Source organism: Hyperolius riggenbachi, chromosome 10 (genome assembly GCF_040937935.1).
Source record: "Hyperolius riggenbachi isolate aHypRig1 chromosome 10, aHypRig1.pri, whole genome shotgun sequence".
Classification (NCBI taxonomy): Eukaryota; Metazoa; Chordata; class Amphibia; order Anura; family Hyperoliidae; genus Hyperolius; species Hyperolius riggenbachi.
In genome coordinates, this window is record NC_090655.1 from 42,028,717 (window position 1) to 42,052,877 (window position 24,161).

General features: G+C 42.1%; 1 protein-coding gene across 5 annotated transcripts in view; it reads left to right on the forward strand.

Moving 5' to 3' along the window:
• The window catches only part of CFAP46 (cilia and flagella associated protein 46), a 287,892-nt gene that overhangs the window by 160,848 nt on the left and 102,883 nt on the right, over positions 1 to 24,161 (forward strand). For 4 of the 5 annotated variants that reach the window (XM_068256846.1, XM_068256848.1, XM_068256849.1 and 1 more), the window contains exons 31-36: positions 1,320 to 1,436; positions 3,504 to 3,665; positions 14,780 to 14,928; positions 18,866 to 18,964; positions 21,692 to 21,788; positions 23,398 to 23,541. In XM_068256846.1, coding sequence (XP_068112947.1) covers positions 1,320 to 1,436; positions 3,504 to 3,665; positions 14,780 to 14,928; positions 18,866 to 18,964; positions 21,692 to 21,788; positions 23,398 to 23,541 — 768 coding nt within the window. The remainder of the gene's footprint in view (positions 1 to 1,319; positions 1,437 to 3,503; positions 3,666 to 14,779; positions 14,929 to 18,865; positions 18,965 to 21,691; positions 21,789 to 23,397; positions 23,542 to 24,161) is intronic. The other variant, XM_068256850.1, reaches the window with a different exon arrangement.

Consider the following 24,161-nt stretch of genomic DNA (forward strand, 5'->3'; position numbering starts at 1 on the left):
TTAAAAGGAAGTAAATATGGTGACCTCCATAATCCTCTCACTTAAGTTATTTTTTTAAGAATTATTATAACTTAGTAATCAAAGGCGATGGTCAGACTTAGTGTGAAAGTTCTAAAATTGTAAGCGTACAGAAAACCTGTTTTCCTATAGTGATTTAGGGATATATTTACTAAACTGCGGTAAGCAGAATAACGTGCGTAAATTCTTACACACGATGAGTAGAATGTAATGTAGGCCTTGGTAAACCTGGGACATAAGCAAACAATAGATTAGGGCCTTTTCCATTAGCTACGATCCGCTTTAAAAAGCAGATTGCAGCCTTTTTGTGGATTACCCTTACACAGGCGCTCCTTACCTGTGTTACAAAGATTAAAAACACTGTGTTATTAACCTGAAGAAGCTGGTCAAACCTGAGAAATGTTTTATTTGTTTTTGGTGTCCAATAAGTTATTGTTTAACCTCCATATCGAGGTAAGACTGTTCCTTATTAAAGTGGACCCAAATTAAAAGTACAAGATTTCAGAAATTAAAATCTATTTTCTAAATTATAATAATAAATAGCAGCCTTTTTTCAGCCGCATGATGATAAATACTGTATAAAATATTTTACATTTATTGAAGGAACCCCTCCCTTCCTTTCATATTGCCGGCACAGAATCCGGAAAACTGGTGGAGTAGGTGGTGTCTGGCAAAGGAGGAATTGCTAATGGCTACCACCTGTATAACCCTAGTTATGAACAGAGAAGGGTGAAAAGCATGCACTGAAATGCTCAAAGGCTTGATGGAGTGTTTATTTATCTTTGTATGTGTCAGAGTGGTGCAACTAAATATTTTGAATTAAAAAAATGTTTGGTTTGGGTCCGCTTTAACTCCCAAATTGGTAGTTTACACTCACACTGGGGTGCCTCCCCCCACTCTGTATAGTATAATGAATAGGCGGGCGCCATGCAAAACTGTGCTAAAGCTACTGGGTTCCAGGAAGTATAGAAATAAAGAGGCCCACGGGGTTTTTGTTTGGTTGGTTGTTTTTCATAAAAATGGACTTTACCTGGGGTTTGGCTGCATCCAAAGTAACATATATGATGCAGAGAGTAACATTTACAGAAACCGTGGCTGGAGATTAATCATGGATATAATTGAGGAGAATAAGAATTTCAACAATACTGTCTGTAAATCTGATTATTGAAAGAGAAAATGTTTTTTATCAAGAGAAAAAAGAAAGACCTTGAAATCTGACTTCATATTGGCCCTGATAACAGTAATGCAGACTGACCTTATCCATTATTTGTGAAGGTGTCTGACTTCTCTTCCCATCATAGGTGTCATTGCCTGCGGCAGCTTCCTTCGTGAAATCAATACAAAAATACCCGGTACCTGCTCAGAACCCACCATCTGCCTCGTCTCGCAAAGACAAAGGGAAGAAAGAACCCAGTGAGGTATAAGTTAACAGATGTACATGATTAATGATGGTTCTAAAAGAGGAATGGAATTGTTATTCCAAGATGTAAAGCTGAATACTTACCTGAAGGTGGATCGGGGAACCTCACAGTGACGCCACCCGATAAAAAGCGTTCCCCGATCAATCTTCTTACCTGCGGGAAGACACAACGGCACACAATGGGCGCAAACAAGAGGTTAAACGATCACGGTACTTTGCGCGGGAGTTGTCAGGGATCTTAAAGTGAACCAGAGACACAGTACCCTCATGTATTTTGCCATATAGATCAGTGGGAACATTAGAGAAAACACCTACCCTGCTTTCTGTTTCATTCTGCACTGCACAGCTTGTTTCTTATCAGACCTGATAAAACCCCCCACTGAGCATTCAGTCTGGCTTTGCTATAATGACTCAGCTATAATGATTCCTGAGCAGAGCCAGCAGGGGGCAGACTTGGACTTGAAAAGACACCAGAGAAGACAGTCTCAGCTATAATGATTCCTGAGCAAAGCCAGACTGAATGCTCAGTCGGGGATTTTATCAGGGCTGATAAGAAAGCTGAGCAGGTAAGAATGAAACAGAGAGCAGGGTAGGCGTTTTCTCTAATGTTTCCACTGATATATATGGTAACATACATGAGGGTGCTTTGTCTCTGGTTCCCTTTAAACAACCGAACCCTTGTGACCATCGTAATCATTGCGTGTCACAAGGCGTTGCTCCTGTAATCGCTACATTAGTATGACACTCAAAGCCTTAGATGGTCCTTTTATATATAGCTATAGCTAAGACGTGCATTACTGCCTCCATTCCCAAACCAAGAGCATCCTATGACTAATGCGACTTTTATTTCTATCTCAGGGTCCGCAGGGCTTTTTATCGACTATATACACCGTTCTGGTACAGGCTAAAATTCCAAAGGTGCCATCGGCTGTCTTGTGTAAATAGCAAGACTTTATCTTGATCTTTTCTTTTTTTATATTCTTTATTTCCCAGTTCTCATAAGAATCAACATATCACTTATAATGTTAATGCTCATAAATCCATAGAATAAGAAGGCCAACAGAACAAGGGAAAACAATAACCTGTAAGATGTAGCCCAAGCAATAAGATTGAGATTGTGACAAATAGTAGGCTGGAAAGGGGAAGGTAAAGGACCACTGTCTACAAAGGTCATAACATTTCATAGGGACACAAAAAAAAAATTCAGCAAGAAAAACAGTATAACAAAGTAAGAAGCTAAGAAAAATAGAGCTTAAACGACCACCATTGCGAAAAATGTAAAATATATGTAAATACATACAAATATGAAATACATTTTTTTCAGAGTAAAATGAACCATAAATTAATTTTCTCCTGTGCTGCTGTCACTTACAGTAGTTAGTGGAAATGTGACGGAACTGACAGGTTTTTGACTAGTCCATCTCTGCATGGGGAATTCTCAGTATTTAATTTATTCTTTACAAAAGCACTGTTGGAAAGGATCTATGCAAAGATGCAAACCACCTCTCCTACCCGTTTGCGTGCTATTCTGGCATTTGGACTGAGCAACTGATGTTCACTAAGTGCTTTTGAAAATAAAGAAAATGCTGAGAATCCCCAATAAGGAGATGGGTTGGTCCAAAACCTGTCAGTTCTGTCAGATTTATACTACCTATTTTAAGTGACAGCAACATAAGAGCAAAGTAATTTATTGCTCATTTTACTCTGGGAGAAATTTACTTTTTATTTATGTGTTGGTATTTTAAATGTTATAATTTTTCGCGATTGTGGTCCTTTAATAACAGAACACGAAACTGAGAAATGTACGAAGGGGAAAAAGGTACAGAAGCAAGAAAATCTAAGCTAAGACCTGTCGACCCCTAAATCCCTAACCTTTTTGAGTAAAACTACGGTACGTAGGGAACTATGAAACTTGTTTGAGGATGTCCATCTGGGTCAAGTTTTAATTAACACAGCTATATATTGTTCAGTTCGGTTTTCTGACTTACCACAAACAACTCAAAATGTGCAGACTTATTTCCGCCAACTATATTTGATGGAGTCAATCTTATTATTATTTTTTCAGCCTGTTTTGGTCAAGGAAAAGCCTAAACGGAAAGGAGCCATTGACTCCTTGCCTTCCAACGTAGAGGAATGGGCGGGATTTGACTGCCCAGATGAACTTCGAGATGCATTTAAACAAGATACATCTTCTCAAGTCATAAACAGAAGTACTATTGTAAAACCAGTAAGTTTGTTATTCCTCTGACCACCTGTTATATTAGAATTATAACTATCACAAGAAGTGGTACATTGTAAGAACTGAGGTTGTGTAAGGGTTGGCAGCAGTGGCGTAGCAATAGAGGGTGCAAGGGATGCAGCCGCAGGGGGGCCTCTGGGGGAGAAGTTTCTTTTCCCTGTGCAGAGAGACTGACAACTGACTGAGAGATTTGTAGACAGTCCCTATTCAATGTGCAGCAGGGTCTTAGGAGGAGAAGCTGTAGGGGGGCTCTGGAGAGACTGACAATTAAGGGAGTGGAGAGAAAAAGCTTTCTGCTCTCTGCACAATTGGTCTAATGATGCATCTGCTCAGCCATCGATAAGGAATCATACAAAGATTTGTAGACAGTCACTATTCAGTGTGTAGCAGGTTCGCGTGTACAGAGCCCAGCCCCAACCTTTCTATCCCTCCCCAAGTGCTGTGTACTGTAGTGATGCTGCCAGAAAAGTCTGCAGAGCCAGTTCTGCTCCGTCAGATGTGGACAGAGTGAGTGTAATAGGAGGCTGAGACTGGGGCACACTTGTCTGTCAGTTTTCTGCACACCACCATGTGTGTCTGTATGTGTGAAAACATGCATATTTTACCACAGAAGCTAATGTAAGCAGTAGAGAAAATGCATGCAGTGCTTCACTGCTGTCAGTTTTTATCTGCACAGGGAAAGTACATTCAAGTGTGCACTAGCGGCTAGCCAACTGATTAACATTGGTTCTCATTTTTCCTGTGCAGAAAGTGAGGGAGAGAGGGGACCCCATCCAAAGTTTTGCAGGTGGAGATCTACTTTAAAAGACCACTAGCGGGAAAAATTGTAAGATTTAAAATACATACTTATAAAAAAAGTACATTTCTTCCAGAGTAAAATACACTACAAGTTATTTTTTCCCCAGGTCGCTGTCACTTAAAGAGACTCCGTAACAAAAATTGCATCCTGTTTTTTGGCATCCTACAAGTTCCAAAAGCTATTCTAATGTGTTCTGGCTTACTACAGCACTTTCTGCTATCACAGTCTCTGTAATAAATCAATGTATCTTTCCCTTGTCAGACTTGTCAGCCTGTGTCTGGAAGGCTGCCAAGTTCTTCAGTGTTGTGGTTCTGATATGAACTCCCCCTTCCAGGCCCCTCTATGCACACTGCCTGTGTATTATTTAGATTAGAGCAGCTTCTCTCTTCTCTCTTATCTTTTACAAGCTGGATAAATCGTCCTCTGAGCTGGCTGGGCTTTCACATACTGAGGAATTGCATAAGGGCAAAGCTGTTTGCAGGAAGAAAAGAGCAGCCTGAAACTTCAGTGCATGGGGGAAAGAAACACACAAATGATCTCTTGAGATTCAAAAGGAATGCTGTATACAGCCTGCTTGTGTATGGTTGTATTTTCTATGTGTGGACATACTGTACATCAATCTACTTCCTGTTTTGGTGGCCATTTTGTTTGTTTATAAACAAACTTTTTAAAACTGTTTTTAACCACTTTTAATGCGGCGAGGAGCGGCGAAATTGTGACAGAGGGTAATAGGAGATGTCCCCTAACGCACTGGTATGTTTACTTTTGTGCGATTTTAACAATACAGATTCTCTTTAAAGTAGGTAGTCAAAAGCTGACAAACCTGACAGATTTTGGACTAGTCCATCTCCTCAGGGGGAATTCCCAGTATTACCGTTATCCTTTACAAAAGCACTTCCTGAAAAGGATCTGTACAAAGATGCTGGCTAGCTTCCCTTATCGTTTGCACACTACTTTGGCATTCGGACTGAGCAATTGTTGTTTAGTATGTGCTTTTGTAAATAAATACATGAGAATCCCCCATAAGAAGATGGATCCGTCCAAAATCAGATCTGTCAAATTTTCACAAGCTACTGTAATTGACAATTACATGGGAAAAGGGTAATTTATAGGGGTCTTAGGGTTAGGCAGTGTTAGGGGGGTCCTTAGGGTTAAGTATTTCCAAGAGGGATCGGTTAGTGTTAGGAATCGAGAAGATTCGTGTAGAATATGGTTAGGCCATAGTAACTTATCGGTAAAGATTAATAATAATTTACGATCTGATTTAACTAGTAGAAAATTTGTCATTTTACCAATATTCTAATGGTGGCTATCTCCAGCGCCCTTTTTACCGTGGCACCCTTTTTACATACATGTGTGCAGAAACCCACTACAGCATTGCTTTAATCTGAAACCCTTGGAAAATTAGTGTGTGTAAAGTGGACAGGTTATTTTCAGTAGACAGAGAGCAAGAATTAGCTTTCAGGTAAGTAAGGGATGATGAAGACAGAAGCAGAAAATTTGGGGAAATTGGGAAATTTGGGCACCTGGTGAATAATGACATTTACAATGGGCACCTGGTAAATAATAATGTTTACAAACATACCTACATTTACAAACATACTTACCATAGTTATTGTTTCTATCTATGTAAAGTTTTAAAACTCAAATGATATTGGCTTCAATTCATCAAAGGCTGTTCGATAACCAAATCCAATTCGTTAAAATACCGCATTCTGTATTTTACACTTGTGTGTGCGAATTCATCAATAATATCACATGTGCGGTAGATGTTCGTTAAGTTACCGAACTACTATGGTTTCAATTCATCAAAGGCTGTTGGATAACAGCAGAGCAGAGTGGAGCAGCTTGGAGTGTCTCTGTGTTGTTACAAGCTGCACTGAGGCAATTACAATAGAGGCATCCTGACATCTCTTTAGATGTGCACATTTGTTATATTTACTGTTTGTTATCATGCCCCTGCTGCTCTGAATCTGTCCATTAGTCTTTCTTAACATTTTTTTTTAATTGCCAAAGCTTAGATTAACTTCCTGGAGACATTACAAATGCCCTGCTTGGTGATTTCACCACTAGCATCTTTGCATTTTTAAACTCAAAGGGTTACACCACCAAAGGGTGCCAGGAATACATCTTTCATTCTGTTCTCTCTGCTCTATGCTTGGGGGGGTCTAAAAGATTGTTCCACTGGAGAAGCCTGCAAGACCTATCAGCGGCACTTGCAGGAGACAGGGGCTGTTTCTATTGGCTGCCTGCTCCTGTCAATCATAGGGACATCGCATGAAGGCATTCAAAGCCAGTTACCGACAGGGGAGAGCTGGAGATAATCACCGAATGTGTTATCGAATGCTGTAACCTTGATGAATTGACATTTACTGACATTTGCTGACATGTGTAATGCGGTAATGCTAGATGGATTGAAGCCATTCTCTGGAAAATACGATCGCAAATCGATTCTATAGAATCAACCGATCGAGTTGCAGCCGATAGAATTGCATTGGAACTAATGGTGCAGTAATACATTCAGATTGATTTTCAACAGATTTCATTCATTTTGAAATCTATTGGAAATCTGTTCCTAGTGAATGGCACACATCAGATAGATTCCTGTCAGATTCAACTTGACATGCATCTGACAGAAATCTATCTGATGGTGGAATCTGGTGGAAATCTATCAGTGTATGGCCACCTTAAAGGCTGGAACCCACTAGAGCGATTTTGTGAGCGTTTAGGGAGCGATTCAAAACGCTAGCGATTTCCCTAAACACTCAGCTATTGTTAATGGATGAGCCAAATTCCACTGGAGCGATTGCGATTACCAAAATCTCAAACGCAGGACATGCAGAATTTTTAGTGTTAGCGGTTAGCGTTTACAATTTTTAAAATCGCTACCCAAATCGCCAGAAAACGCTCATGAAATCGCTTACAAAACGCTCATACAAAACTCTAGCAATTGCGATTAGCGTTTTGTAGTGGGTTCCAGGCCTTAAAGGACTTACGAGCCCAAATAGCGAAAAAAAGATAAGTACCTTAATCAGTTTTAAATGCACGGAGGACGCCGTCCGCGCCCTCCGTGCAGTTCCGCCGGGTCCCCGCAGTCTGATCGCCCCCCGTGCCGCTCCCGACCCCACGGACGGGGTCGGGCTCCCCTTCCTCTCCCAAGATGGCCGCCGGAGCCGGCCGCGGCTGCGCAGTCCGCATACGCGTTAGTGCGGCTGCGCAGCTCTAGGGCCCTCCCCCCCCGATCCACGCACAGTAGCGTGGTTTGAGGGAGGAGGCCCTAGAGCTGCGCAGCCGCACTAACGCGTATGCGGACTGCGCAGCCGCGGCCGGCTCCGGCGGCCATCTTGGGAGAGGAAGGGGAGCCCGACCCCGTCCGTGGGGTCGGGAGCGGCACGGGGGGCGATCAGACTGCGGGGACCCGGCGGAACTGCACGAAGGGCGCGGACGGCGTCCTCCGTGCATTTAAAACTGATTAAGGTACTTATCTTTTTTTCGCTATTTGGGCTCGTAAGTCCTTTAAGGTTAGGTACCACCAGGGGGGTCTAAGGGTCAGGGGGATAGGTAGAGGAAGGGTTCTGTGTGAGAGTAGGGTTAGGCTTAGTTGTAGTATAATGTTGGTAATATTTACTAATGTTTTACTACAGAGTCTGTGTGCATGGATAGGGAACTGGCTAATGGACAGAAAACAAAGAGTTGTGGTCAATGGATCGTACTCAAAATGGGAGACTGTTAGCAGTGGGGTCCCACAGGGGTCTGTACTGGGTCCAGTGCTCTTCAATTTATTTATGAATGACCTAGTAGATGCAGTAGTAAGCAATGTTGCTATTTTTGCAGATGATACACAATTGTGCAGAATCATCAACTCTCAGGAAGATAGTGTCATATTGCAACAGGATCTGGATAGGATGGCTATATGGGCACATACATGGCAGATGAAATTCAATGTTGACAAATGTAAAGTCATGCATTTTGGTCGTACCAATGGTCTAGCACCATACAAAATAAATGGGATACAGTTGGGGACATCAAACTTGGAGAAGGACTTAGGAGTACTCATCGACAACAAGTTAAATAATCGTACTCAATGCCAAGCCGCTGCAGCTAAAGCTAACAAAATTTTGGGATGCATTAAAAGGGAAATAAAAACTCGAGATGCTAGCATAATATTGCCCCTGTTTAACTCTCTAGTAAGGCCACGTCTGGAATATGGAATTCAGTTCTGGGCACCACATTACAAAAAAGATATTGCAGTTTTAGAGCAGGTGCAGAGACGAGCAACAAAATTGATACGTGGGATAGAAGGTCTCGCTTACCAAGAAAGGTTAGATAAACTGGGTTTATTTAGTCTAGAGAAAAGATGCCTTAGAGGAGATCTAATTAACATGTATAAATACATCAGAGGGCAATATAATAGCTTGGCGGGTGAGCTTTTTGTCCCTAGGCCTTCTCAAAGGACTAGAGGACATGATCTACGCATGGAGGAAAAACGTTTTAGCCATTTATTTAGGAAAGGGTTCTTTACAGGAAGAGTGATTAAAATATGGAATGCATTGCCACAGGAAGTCGTTATAGCAAACTCTATACCTGCATTTAAAGGGGGCTTAGATGCTTTCCTTGCGTTGAAAGACATCCATGGCTACAATTACTAGGTAATGCCTAATGATGTTGATCCAGGGATTTTATCTGATTGCCATCTGGAGTCGGGAAGGAATTTTTCCCTTTTGGGGCCAATTGGACCATGCCTTGTAAGGGTTTTTTCGCCTTCCTCTGGATCAACAGGGATATGTGAGGGAGAAGGCTGGAGTTGTACTTTGTACTGGTTGAACTCGATGGACGTATGTCTTTTTTCAACCAAAATAACTATGTAACTATGTACAGTTATTACGAATGTACTTATATATTTTTTTAATTGTTATAAATTATATTTTCAGATTTTATTGCATGATTTTATTGCATGAAGAAACGATAAAAGAAGGTTATACACAATACTATACAGTTATAATGATTATACAGTACATATATTATCGGTTTCAGTACTCTGTCTTTTGATGTACGCGATAAAGCCAGGGAAGTTTTTTTGTTTGTTTGGGGTTTTTTTTTTACAGAAAAATAGACAGTAGTAGTTACATCAAAATAAAGAAGAAAGTAGCACCCTACTGCTTTTATTTGATCCTCCCACCTCCACATGATTCCTGCACTCCAGTAAACCATCCATTAGCTTCTATAGGGAGGATTCATTGTCATGATTTCTCCAGTAGGTGGCACCCACATATTATTCTTGCTTGTTTATCTATCTTCATGTGGATATTCCTGGCATCTCAGAATCCTTTTAGATATGGATTCTCAAGCTGCTGGCACAGCCTTAGAATAAATTATATTACAATGTGTCCATCATAATGACAACTATTACAAACTAGCTTGAAGAAGATCTATTTATTGCAGATCTGTGAAATAAAATCACTTTGCTGTAGTGTATTTTATGACAGTAAGAAGGTTCATGACGCTCTACCCCTAACCATCATACCAGTCGGTGCAGGATCAGGCAAGCCAGGCCATAGTAGTAGAGAAGTGCAAAAAAGGATCCGCAAGCCAGAACAGGATGAGGTAAAAAAAGGGCTGAAATGTTTATTAGGAAAATACACAGACAAGGCAATAAAATCACAGGATCAACTAACGCGTATCGGGCCTACCATCTGCCCTTAGTCGTAGTTAAAAGTGAACCTGAACATGAGGAGAATTTATGTGAGGCCAGGGAAGAGAAAGCTCCACCCCCGGGGACACACAAACCGCCTCTTTAAAGAGACATACATCCCCAATGGATACAATGTAAAAATACAATAATAACATTGAAAATGAGATATAAAAGATGTAAAAATGTGTTATCACTGACAAACTGTAAAGTTGTATATGAATAGGAGAGGAGAGAGGATAACAGCAATTCACATAGATTGTTATCTAAATACAATAAGTATCATTAAGGAGAGGAAAGAGAGGGCCTCAATATGTGTAAACCAAGCTCAAGTCCCATCTCTTGTTTAAACCCTGTGGTGTACGGGTACCCAACCTATGAATCCAAAAGGCTTCACGCTTTAAAAGCATTCTCTGCAGATCACCTCCCCTAATTGGACAAACCACCCGTTCCACCCCCTGAAAAGTAAAGGAAGAGAGATCTTTCTCATGTACTGTTTCAAAATGTTTGGAAACCGCAGACTTGCGAAAGGTGTTCCAATTTGTGCCACAGTAATGTTCAGCTACGCGGGCTCTAAGGTGGCGAGTGGTACATCCCACATATTGTACACGACATGTCATGCAGGAGATAACATAAATCGTGTTTTTGGTATCGCAGTTCACATACTGCTTGATAGGAAAGCTTTTGTTATGGGCAAAAGAAAAAATCGAGTTGCTTTTTTTGTGACACTGACAATAATTACATGTGGTGAACCCGCAGGGATAGGAACCCACTGTAGCCAGCCAGGTTGGGGTACGAGAAGAGGAGGGGGACCGAAAAAGACTGGGTGAAAGGATGGACCCCAAAGTGCGGGCCCTTCTAGCAGAAAAACGGCATCCCTTGTCCAAAATGGTTTTTAGTTTTGTATCCGGATACAGCACAGGAATATATTTTTTAATAATGCTTGTAATTTTATTGAATTCAAGGCTGTAGCCGGTGACAAAAGTAACCCGATCATCTCCGGCCCCCCTCACAACCCTGCTTCTCAGTAGATCTGAACGTGATCTATTTATGCCCTTTTGGAGCCCCACGGCCAACTGTCTTCCAGTGTAGCCTCTTTGTTTAAGTCTGGTCTCCACCAGGTTGCACTCCTGTTTAAGATCAACTGGATCCGAACAGTTACGTGCAGCCCTGGTGAATTCCCCCGTGGGGATGGCATTTAGGGTGTGTCTGGGGTGACATGAGCTAGCAAGCAGGATGGAATTTCCCGCTGTGGGTTTCCGAAAGGTACGGGTGGTAACTGTGTGTAATGAGGGGTTTCCTGTGAGAGTAAGATCCAAAAAATCAATTTTGATCGGATCCGAGCTCATAGTGAAATTTAAATTCAGATCATTACTGTTGACATAGGTTAGGAAATCACTCAGGAGAGCAGGGGGGCCACCCCACACCAAAAGTAGATCGTCAATGAACCTGCCATACCAAATGATATGGGAGGCATAGGGGTTGTCATCTCCAAAGATGCGGAGCTCCTCCCACCACCCCATATAGAGGTTCGCAAGGGAGGGGGAAAATTTGGCCCCCATAGAAGCTCCGCATCTCTGGAGATAAAACCCCGAATCAAACATAAAATAATTGTGCGTGAGGAGGTACCCCACCGCCCCCCTGAGGAAAACCTGTAGGGATTCATCAAAGGAAGAGTATTTACGGAGATGAAAATCCATAGCTTCCAAAGCTAGGTCATGGGGAATGGATGAGTACAGTGATGTGACATCCAAAGTCACCCACAGGAACCCGTCCTCCCAAGAAAAACTATCAAGGCTTGAGAGAACATGACGGGTATCCTGCAGGTAACCCGGAAGTCTGGTGACAAGGGGCTGTAGATGTGCATCGACCCACTCACCCAGACGCTCACCCACGGAGCCAATCCCGGCCACAATCGGACGGCCCCGCGGGGGAACATCCGGTTTATGGATCTTCGGGAGATGGTGGAAGACGGGCACAACCGGGTGCAATGGACACAGAAACTCAGACATTCGCTTAGTTAGTACACCCGTGCTGTGCCCGAGGTCCAGCAGCACCCAAAGATCCCGCTGGAAATCCTGTGTAGGGTCCCGAAGCAGGGGCCGATACACATCCACATCCCTCAATTGCCTAATGGCCTCCGCTCTGTAGTCCAATGCATCCTGGACAACGACCGAACCCCCCTTGTCTGTAGAGCGTATGACAATATCTTTGTTACTTTCAAGAATAGTAAGAGCGTGTCGCTCGGAGACTGAGAGGTCGGAGGGAGCCCTGGACGCTCTGGACAATGCAGTCAACTCCTTTTCAATAAGATCCTGAAAAGAGTCTAACTCGGAAGACCTAGCATTCACGGGGTAGAAAGATGGATTGGAAATCCTAATTGGAACCACCTGCTGTAAGCCCACCCCGTAGTGGATTTTATGACATACGCACTTCTTTGACCCCAATAACACTGCAGCACAGTGTGTTATAAAACAATCATAAAGGCGATTGTCTAGTGGCTGTCTTGCCAATACTTATTAACTCCATTGGTAAGTCATCCATCCATGTTTTGAAGATCATATCTGTTTAAGATTTAATGCTGTTAGTTTACAATTTTCTCTTTAAAAGCATGGACTCAATTGTGATCGGAGAAATTCTGTGCTGTTTAAAGAACGTTTGTGTTGTCTGTAGCTGCTCACTGGTTCGGTATGTCACTCCATACGATTTGCACCATCTAAAATCGGTTCTTTATTAGGCTTTTCTTAAAAGATCACAACATCTTAAAAATTCATCTGTGGTTAAAGCGGAATATAACCCTACATTTCAACTTTGCTCTAAAACATTATTTACAGTATATTATATGCAACCAGCATTTTTTTTTTTTACTAGACCAGCATTGGAAGGGTTACACAGTGCTTTAAAGTTCCTGGAGATTTCTGCAGACGCATAGGAAGCTGACATAGATACATTTTGTTTACATAAATGTATCTAAGTATTGAATGTGACTCACTCTCTCTGAGCTGGAGGACAGCCAAAGAGTGTGTAACATTTCTCAATAGATACATTTAACTAAATAGAATGTAACACTCTGAACTTCTGCATATCTCTCCACGGAACTTTAAACCTCTGTGTTTAACCCTTCCAATGCTGGTCTAGTAAAAAAAATATGCTTTTTGCATATAATATGCTGTAAATAATGTTTTAGAGCAAAGTTGAAATGCAGGGTTATATTCCGCTTTAAATCAAAGCTGATGCTGCACAGGCGTTTCGGGCCATTCTTGGTCCTTTTGTGAAAAAGGACCGATTTCAAAAAGGACCGAGAATGTCCCGAAACACCTGTGCGTCATCATCTTTGACATACCCACACATGAATTTTTAAGATGTTGTGATCTTTTAAGAAAAGCCTAATAAAGAACTGATTTTAGATTGTGCAAATCGTATGGAGTGATTGACAGTATCTTGTGACTCCAGAGGGGATTTTCTGCACGTCTACAACCATTGGTGCGGTGGCAATTACGTTATACACTGATTCAGTATGGGCAGCTACTATAGAATTCACTACTACTGGTCTCTTTGACACTGTTTATAAAAGTTTGTATGTTCTGTTAGGAGCTGTTCCACTAACTTCGAATATGCAGTGTTTCTTCGCATGCATCCAAAAAACAAAAAGTCTGCAACGTGGAGCGTGCCCAAGTCTTGTAACCACAGATCAACTGACATCAGCTGACAGTCTGTGATCAGCTGAAAAACACAGTCGTTTTCCATACAAATAAGTGTGCTCCTTCCCTTAGGCACATTTTCAGTCTGTTGGCTCTTATACACCACATAGATGCATTTAAATTGTACAGTCAAGATATAGCCACCTTTAAACCGATACTGATGTCAGAGCTGAGAGGTTTTCTTTGTGAAGAGGCAGGGGATGTACATATTCATGGTAAACAGCTGTGCCTATCAGAAAATCTCACTGGTGACAACTGGTTCAGATCACTGATTCCATTTCTATTTATGAAAATATATTTAATATCTGTATCTTTGCTATCTACAGTTGTTACCTATTGCTTGATTTTAGAGAAGAACCCTTTTATAATCATAGCTTGTCTACAATGGGGTCAAGACACCAAGCCTATATAGCTTTTAGAATTTTAATTATTTTGACATTTTCTTTTATTTTTTTATGCTTACATTTTTGTGTTTTATATAATTTATAATTAGTTATTTAAAAGCTTGATTTTACAAATAAAAATTTACAGCCATTATACTGGTTGACAAAGCACGTTGGACTTTCTAACAAGAAGCCCAACATGGACTCCATTGCCAGCTGAGTAAACCAGACTAGTCTATCTAGTTTACTTTGTTGAGTGGAGGGGAATTTTGTACCTTTTGCATCAGTCAGGATTGGGAAATATTATATTCTGACCTCTCACAAGTAGGTGTTCTACAGTCCTTCAACATGTAGGGCTCTTTGAGCACCAATATTTCAACACAATTACTACAAATATTTGTAAAGTATAATGTGATTTAACACATCGGGGTCGTTGCTTGGAGAGTAACATTTATTTTTCATAATTGAGTATTACGGTATAATGTCTTTTTTATATAAATACATGATCTTGTGCTTTCTGTATTTTGCAGACATACACCCTCCATTATTTGGAGCTACTTGTAGAGGAATTGCAGCGTATTTCTTATACACACTTGACGTTCCCTGTTCTTAATTTGGCTGAAGTGATCGCACATGATGTTGTGGAAAGTAAAAGCCTGGCTGATCTCTACAACCTGAAGTGAGTATAGTTTTACCTGCGCCTGAGTGAAGCTGCAATCCACGCCTTAAAGGACAAGTTTCGCAAAAATAGTAAAATGTAAAATACATACATATACAGTTGTGCCTATAAGTTTACATACCCTGGAAGAATGTATGATTTCTTAACCATCTTTCATAGAGTATGAACAGCAGAACGTTTCTATCACTCATGGTCAGTGGTTCACTGAAGCCATTTATTGTCAAACAACTGGGTTTACTCTTTTAAAAGCATAATCACTACACACACTACCCAAATGACCCTCATCAAAAGTTTACATACCCTAGTGATTTGGATGGCTCAACCCCCCTCCCCCCCCCCCTTCCTCGTACAGCAAGGGCCGTTTCTTCGGCAGTGCGTGGCCGCCCTGGGCGCAGACTGGCAAGTAGATGAGGGGGGGGGCGCAGGAAGATAGATGGACATAACCGCTAGGCAGTAGGGAGCCGGTGAGGTGCGGTGCAGTTGAATGAAAGAAGCACACCAGCGCGATCACCTTCCTGTAGTCCTCCTGGGCGTCCTGCGGCTCCCTGCATCCGACGTCAAGTCATCATCATGTTACCACCGAGTGATGACACCTGTAGCACTACTGCAGGCTCTCAGTGCGTGGCGCCCATGCAGGAGTCTGCTTGCCGAGTCTCTATTCGCCTGTGTGTGCTCCTGGTCTCTGCTTCCTCCTGGATGAGCGGCTGGTCACTAGTAAGTAGGCAGATCTACTTGTGACCTGTGGCTGTGTGATTGTCCCTAAAGAGTAAGGGTTCACGACTCCCAGGGGGTGGGGCGGCGCAATTTTTACACCCTCACCCTGGGTGCAATTTAGCCTAGAAACTGCCCTGAGTACAGCAATTTAAGGTGATATGGTATAAGAAGCCCTTGATCTGAGATGATGACAGTAGAGTCCTGATAAGGAAGGGGGCGTCCAGATGACCGGCAAGTGCTGTAGACCCATCTAATCGAGGGTCATATATACAGGCTGAGTGGAGGGTGTCTCACCGAAGCTGCACCTGCCAGGATTACGGTGAAGGCATTTTGTGTTTAAATGTGGAGTTTCTGGCTATAGTGGAAGATTATTATCACTCTGCGCTTTTCTTTAAAAGAAAATAAAACGACTGAATCCTGAAGATTAAATATCTTGTGTTGCAGCTATTGCTCTTCTGAACAGATCCACTGCTCAGTAAAAATATATTTGAACAATCCTACAATCAGGGGCGGCGCCAGGGGGGTGCAAGGGGGTGCTCGAGCACCCCCTAGAATTGTCCAAGCACCCCCAAAGCACCCCCTGGAGTGAACTGACTTCAGGCGTCTAAAAGACGCCAAGTCAGTTCACACAGCGGCAGCACGGAGCAGCAGGCAGGGCTACGGTAAGATGGCCGCCCGGAGCCCTGTTCTGCAGACTTCGAGTCTGCAGTGCATGGCTTCGGGCGGCCATTTTCCCGTAGCCCTGCTCTCTGCATGCAGGCAGGAAGTCTCGTCGTGACGTCGGGAAGGAAGAGGATCGTGGGCGCGCGGGCGCTGCGCGCCACAATGAGGTCGGGACTCGGGACAGGAGGTCGGGAAAGAAGGTCTTCTGGCTGTAGGTGAGTAAATGGTTTTTTCTTTTCTTTTTCAGGTGATGCTGATTGTGCATATTGGGGTCATATCTGCTACGGATTGTGCATATTGGGGTCATATCTGCTACGGATTGTGCATATTGGGGTCATATCTGCTACGGATTGTGCATATTGGGGTCATATCTGCTATGGATTGTGCATATTGGGGTCATATCTGCTACGGATTGTGCATATTGGGGTCATATCTGCTACGGATTGTGCATATTGGGGTCATTTCTGCTACCGATTGTGCATATTGGGGTCATTTCTGCTACCGATTGTGCATATTGGGGTCATTTCTGCTACCGATTGTGCATATTGGGGTCATTTCTGCTACCGATTGTGCATATTGGGGTCATTTCTGCTACCGATTGTGCATATTGGGGTCATATCTGCTACGGATTGTGCATATTGGGGTCATATCTGCTACGGATTGTGCATATTGGGGTCATTTCTGCTACCGATTGTGCATATTGGGGTCATTTCTGCTACCGATTGTGCATATTGGGGTCATTTCTGCTACCGATTGTGCATATTGGGGTCATATCTGCTACGGATTGTGCATATTGGAGTCATATCTGCTACGGATTGTGCATATTGGAGTCATATCTGCTACGGATTGTGCATATTGGGGTCATATCTGCTACCGATTGTGCATATTGGGGTCATATCTGCTACCGATTGTGCATATTGGGGTCATATCTGCTACCGATTGTGCATATTGGGGTCATATCTGCTACCGATTGTGCATATTGGAGTCATATCTGCTACCGATTGTGCATATTGGGGTCATATCTGCTACCGATTGTGCATATTGGGGTCATATCTGCTACCGATTGTGCATATTGGGGTCATATCTGCTACCGATTGTGCATATTGGGGTCATATCTGCTACCGATTGTGCATATTGGGGTCATATCTGCTACCGATTGTGCATATTGGGGCCATATCTGCTACCGATTGTGCATATTGGGGCCATATCTGCTACCGATTGTGCATATTGGGGCCATATCTGCTACCGATTGTGCATATTGGGGCCATATCTGCTACCGATTGTGCATATTGGGGTCATATCTGCTACCGATTGTGCATATTGGGGTCATATCTGCTACCGATTGTGCATATTGGGGTCATATCTGCTACCGATTGTGCATATTGGGGTCATATCTGCTACCGATTGTGCATATTGGGGTCATATCTGCTACCGATTGTGCATATTGGGGTCATATCTGCTACCGATTGTGCATATTGGGGTCATATCTGCTACCGATTGTGCATATTGGGGCCATATCTGCTACCGATTGTGCATATTGGGGCCATATCTGCTACCGATTGTGCATATTGGGGCCATATCTGCTACCGATTGTGCATATTGGGGTCATATCTGCTACCGATTGTGCATATTGGGGTCATATCTGCTACCGATTGTGCATATTGGGGTCATATCTGCTACCGATTGTGCATATTGGAGCCATATCTGATAACGATTGTGCATATTGGGGTCATTGGACGTGTTTTTTGTTAAAATCTGCTCACATTACGTGTATTTTCTTGAGAAAACCTGCACAATTATGTGAATTTTCTGGGAAAAGGGTCACCAAAACTTGGGCCCTCTGTCTTTGCGTTGCACTTTTAAAGGGAACCCGAGGTGAGAATAATATTGAGGCTGCCATATTTATCTCCCTTTAAGCAATACCAGTTGCCTGGCTGCCGTGCTGGTCCTCTGCCTCTTATTCTTTCAACCATAGACCCTGAACAAGCATGCAGCAGGTCAGGGGTTTCTGACAATATTGTCAGAACTGACAAGATTAGCTGCATGGCTTGTTTCTGGTGTAATTCAGTTCACTACTACAGCCAAATAGATCAGCAGGGCTGCCAGGCAACTAGTATTGTTTAAAAGGTAATAAATATGGCAGCCACCATATCACTCTCACCCTGGGTTCACTTTAAATTACAGTTAGCCCCGCCCTCATCCGGTCATGACCACGCCCATTTTTTCGCTGCGGCGCGCTTCGCGTGCCGCAGGTTGTAGCCACACCCATTTTTTGACGCGGCGCGCGAAGCGCGCCGCAGGTCGTCAGCTCCCCCGGAAATTGGTCCAGCACCTGCATAGCACCCCCTAAAATAATTTCCTGGAGCCGCCACTGCCTACAATCCTAAACAGATGGTGTCTGTTTGCAGTGTTACTTAATTGGTTATGATATATTAAACTATTTATTCTGATTGAGTGAATAAGGGCCAATTTGCTTTGAGTGTTTTTTTTTTTGTTTTGTTTTTTTACTGTATTTTTTCATTTCCACGTAAATAATTTGCACACTTTTTGATTTTACTAGAATGGCTCAAATAAATGGTGATTTGAAACTCTACAATGCGGCAAGCTATCACCAGAAAACAGCCAGCAATATATATATAAATGAATATGAATTATTAAGGTATGTCGTCTTTCTTACAAAAATCAAGATCTGACTATATGTTGTTTTATTCCTCCATTATATTCAGTAGTAAGAAAAGATCAGTTTATTCAAGGGCCATTTGTATTCAATTAATAAGTAAATTAAATATTGTTTTAATTGTGTTTATGCACTTATTATACCTTTTTTACAAGGTTTTTAATCCATTTGATGTAGTAGCATCACGCTCCTCACTTATGGGTAGGATGATTTTATAGCAAGGGCTTCATGCTAATGATGCTAAACCAACGGTTAGCAGCATTTTGCAGTCAAAGTGACAATCAGTCTGGTGAGAGAAGAGGGTAACCTGACAGATACAAGTTAAATAACACAGAAAGAATACCTTGTGTGGCAAATCAAAGCAAGTGGTGGTTACTTTCTGGATGACCCTTGTATTATAATCTTCTCCTAGGCCTAGTGCACACTGGAGCGGTTCGGCTGCGGTTTGCGATCTGCTTGCGTGTGCGGATCCGCTAGGGTAATGTATTTTAATGGGCTGGTGCACACCAGAGCGGGAGGCGTTTTGCAGAAACGCATACTCCAGGGCTGCTGCAGATTTTGGATTGCGGATGCGTTTCTGCCTCAATGTTAAGTATAGGAAAACCGCAAACCGCTCTGAAAAACGACACTTCAGTGCGGTTTGCCAGGCGTTTTTTGTTACAGTAGCTGTTCAGTAACAGCTTTACTGTAACAATACATGAAATCTACTATACCAAAACCGCTACACAAAACCGCAAAACGCTAGCTGAAACGCTGCAGAAAAATAAGAAAAAGCGTTTCAAAATCTGCTAGCGTTTTGCGGATCTGCTAGCGGTTTTTGGTGTGCACTAGGCCCTATTTAGCTGCAATAGGCAAAATAGTATCGTCCCCTCACAGACCATGATCAGGTAGGTAGAATAGTATAGGGGTAGCTCTCAAAACCAAAAATAAAGTCCTACATGAAGATCGATTACTCTTTTTAAAGTCAATTCAATTCTTTCTGAACTGAGCAAGCACAGAGCGCTCCCGGTAATGGGGGGGGGGGGGGGGCGCGATCACGAGAGGCACATATGCAGAAGATCCTGATCTGGTCGGGATTTTCTGGAGGGGAGAGTGGAGGCATGACTCAGAGCGGAACTACAGTGTGGGACCTAACAGACTTCTAGGGGCTGGAAGAAGCCCCAGGTGAATTACATTTTTTTTCTCCCCCAGATGAATCCTTTAAGGAAATTATACCAAGATTGTCCAACTTGGGTAACTTATTTTACTAACAGGTAAATTATAAATGATCAGCGTCCAAAAACAGAAGACGAGTCTTCAACAAAGGATAAGAGCAGGCAAATCTCCACCACAATAAATATTGGGGTCACGGCACAGCTCTGCATTCATGGATATCCAGAAAAAGGAAAGAGGCTTACCAGCTGGTGACAACCCATATTATAAGGTTGTATCAACGCTTTGGTAGGACATCAGGAAGCAACAGTCTGTCCAGGATCCACCAATTCAGCAATGATTCATCTCACGAATGGATATTAGTAGTAAACGTCATAAAAAACAAACAAACGGCAACTCTAAGTGTAAACCGTTTAACATAGAATTTTCATAGTAAAAACAGCATAAAAAATAGCATAAAAACAAATCTTACATACAGGGCCCATGCAATGGGAACCCCAAGAAAGTTGCACGTGTGTATGGGTCAGCAGTAAAGGACAGTATAAAGGTGCCGCCTGTCTACAACACCATACCAATAATATCTGGTTGTGAGAATTGCATTATTCCTGCTGAGCAGATGATGACTTTCTGAAAGTCATAGCTTTTTATTACATAAACTAAAAACCTTTAATAAAATATAACAAACATTGAACATAAAAAAAACAGTTTAAATACATTTATGTTGAAGAAAGATCCGGGAACTAAAGGAGAAGAAAAGGGAGGATTTTAAGTGGTAAATATTATACCACAGTTTATTAAAGCAATCACTTATTTCTGAACCATTCCCTTGCGACTTCCAAGCACACATTAGTTTTTCTCTAAAAATATAACCTGGTTCATTTCCTGAATTTTATAACGAATATAATACAACCTGTTAGAGCTGTATTTAAAGAGGAACTGTAATGAAAATAATATAATAAATAAAATTGCTTATTTTCTTTCAAATGAATTTACAAATTATTTAGTGAATTTATTGCCCTGTGTAAAATCTTTCCTCGCCCTTACAAACTATACTCTGTATTTTAAACTATGAAACAGAGTAGAGCTAATTGCCCTTTGAACCTCCCTGCAGGAAAACCTTATCGGAAGTTGTCTTTCACTGTTTCTTTGATTTTTAAGTGCTTCAGAAAACAATGCTGTCTTGGAGCCAGGTGTAGTCTAGAGAGCTCAGAAAGCTCTTTTGCATAGATAACTGAAGTTTCTTAACTCTTCCTGTACTGGAAACGATAGGAGACTCATATCTTTGCTACTAATGTTCTATTTCTTAGCTGTACCACACATAAAATTCATGATATCATTTGTTTATTTGCACTTCGGATTCCCTTTAATCCTCAGTAGTTTGTCAATAAGGTTTCTACAAAGTGCCCTGTATTGTAATCATCAATACACTTTATCAGGGGAAGTTTAATAACAGTGTTGATGTTTTTTAATGTGATAAGTCATCAACTAATTTTCCAACAACCTATATTGCTTGCTGTTTCATGCTATATTTTTATTATTATATATTTTATATTATAGCTGTAGACAAGAAACTGCGATGGCCAAAAATGAGAAACATCAAGATCATACTTTCACTAAACACATGACGTGCCAACCCCTAAGTGGAAGAATAAAGGTATTGGGTTCTCTATGCGTTTCATAATGGGCATTGTCCCCTTTTTACTATTCCCTCAAGTTACAACATTTCAGAGATAGAAGTTAAATCGTCTTCATGTACATATTTTTGTTGGTAAAGGACTACTGTAGGGAGGTCAGGGGAAAATGAGTTGAAGTTACCCGGGGCTTCTAATGGTCCCCCGCAGACATCCTGTACCCGCGCAGCCACTCACCAATGCTCCGGCCCTGCCTCCGGTTCACTTCTGGAATTTCAGACTTTAAAGTCTGAAAACCACTGCGCCTGCGTTGCCATGTCCTCGCTCCCGCTGATGTCACCAGGAACGTACTGTGCAGGCACAGACCATACTGGGCCTGAGCAGTACGCTTCTGGTGACATCAGTGGGAGCGAGGACGCGGCAACACAGGCGCAGTGGTTTTCAGACTTTAAAGTCTGAAATTCCAGAAGTGAACCAGAGGCGGGGCCGGAGCATCGGTGAGTGGCTGCGCGGGTACAGGATGTCTGCGGGGGACCATTAGAAGCCCCGGGTAACTTCAATTCATTTTCCCCCGACCCCCCCTACAGTATTCCTTTAAATGAAACAGAATTGTATAACCTGTTATAAGTAGTTTAAAACACTTTAAGGCCTGGTTCATATTTGTAAACACAAATCACACTCACCTAGGGATTGCAATCACAATATTGCTTTACTTTTTTTGTTATTTTCTTTTTCGCCAATTGTGTCTTACGATCGGCGATAATTGAAAATGCGCCTCAGTCGCTGCAGTGAGAGTAATCCTATAGGATTACTTGCGCAGCAGCGCTTTGCTGATTGCCGGTGATCTGTTCTCCATGCTTCTTCGGGGTCTATCGCTGTTAAATCGTTCACTACATCATCAACGAACCAATCTTTGCTTCCTATTTATCACAACCAACAAGAAAATCCAGATTTTGGTTTGCCGAAAATCAAATCGGAAGACTATTTTTATAATCGCTCGGAATCGATTCTTCCCATCAACGGAGATTATTTACAACCAATCTGATCAGAATTTCCGATCGCTCAAACGATTTTTCACTAGAAATTGGACCTTTTGTGGCCACCCTTAGGGTGATTTCCACTAGCCAGGGTACGTCTTGCAGACGTGATGCGAGCACGAATCCGGATCGGATTCAGGTGCGTGCTTCAGAAATCTACAGCATGCCATCCAGAATCGCAGCACAATGCAAATCAGATGGCAAACAATTGAAAGTATAGGCAGCGTTTCCCCACCTCACTCACCTGCGGGAAACGCTGCCGAACCTGTGCAGATTCCGTCCGCCCTAGTGAAAACGGGTCCTAAGAGGCAGAGGATTAGCAGGACAGCCAGGACATTTTTTCTGTTTAAAATGAAATAAATATGTCAGCCTCTGTATCCCTCTCACCTCAGGTTCCCTTTAAAATATCAGCTTTATCATGTTTGATATATTTTCACAAAGACGATATCACTGCAGTAAAACCTGATTGTTGGAAACGGATTGGGTAAGGAGTTAAAGCACATCTGATGACCTCTGTGCTGCATGACAATATACTGCTCTGTGAGATTATTAGTGGACACTTTTCTTTCATTAAATTGCTGTTGTTTTTCTTCAGCTGTTGAGCGTCCATGCAGATGGGAAAGGATTAAGTGGTCTTTCTCTTCCTTATCTGTGGCTGCAGAAGGCAGAGGTGCTGATACAGCTGGGATATTTCCAGCCGGCTGGAGTCCTTTTATCGCAGGCTTATAAGTCTCTCCAGGTGAGAACACATTGCGGCATCACTGAAACAACATACTGCTAAGTCAGTGTAATAACAACAGCACCAGTTACCCCAGCTTGTTAAATCTGATGGAAGTGTTATGAATAATGAAATGCAGTGATTGATGTCCACGAAGAGCACTCGGAATAAAGTGCATACCTTTACGTTCAGTGCACAGTAGTGCGTGAATGTATAATATGTGTAAATTGGACTGCCTTGAAGATGAAGCACTGCAAGGGATAATAATGACCTGGATTACAGTAATTTATAGCTTTTCTTTATTTAAAGTTACATAGCATAAAATGCACGTTTCAGCCTGTGGGCCTTTATCAAGTACTAACATGTCAAATGTGAATTCCAATAAATAACATGAACATTGTCACGCCCCTAAAAAGTGGGTGGGCACAAACCTTAAAGGAGAGACTGCTTAAAGGTATAGCAGGAAAGACCATCCAATTAAAAGAAGCTTTTAATATGAAATTCATTGTTTAGTCCATTTGGAGAGAGGGGACTCAACCTGTTGAATATGAAATTCATTGTTTAGTCCATTTGGAGAGAGGGGACTCAACCTGTTGAATATGAAATTCATTGTTTAGTCCATTTGGAGAGAGGGGACTCAA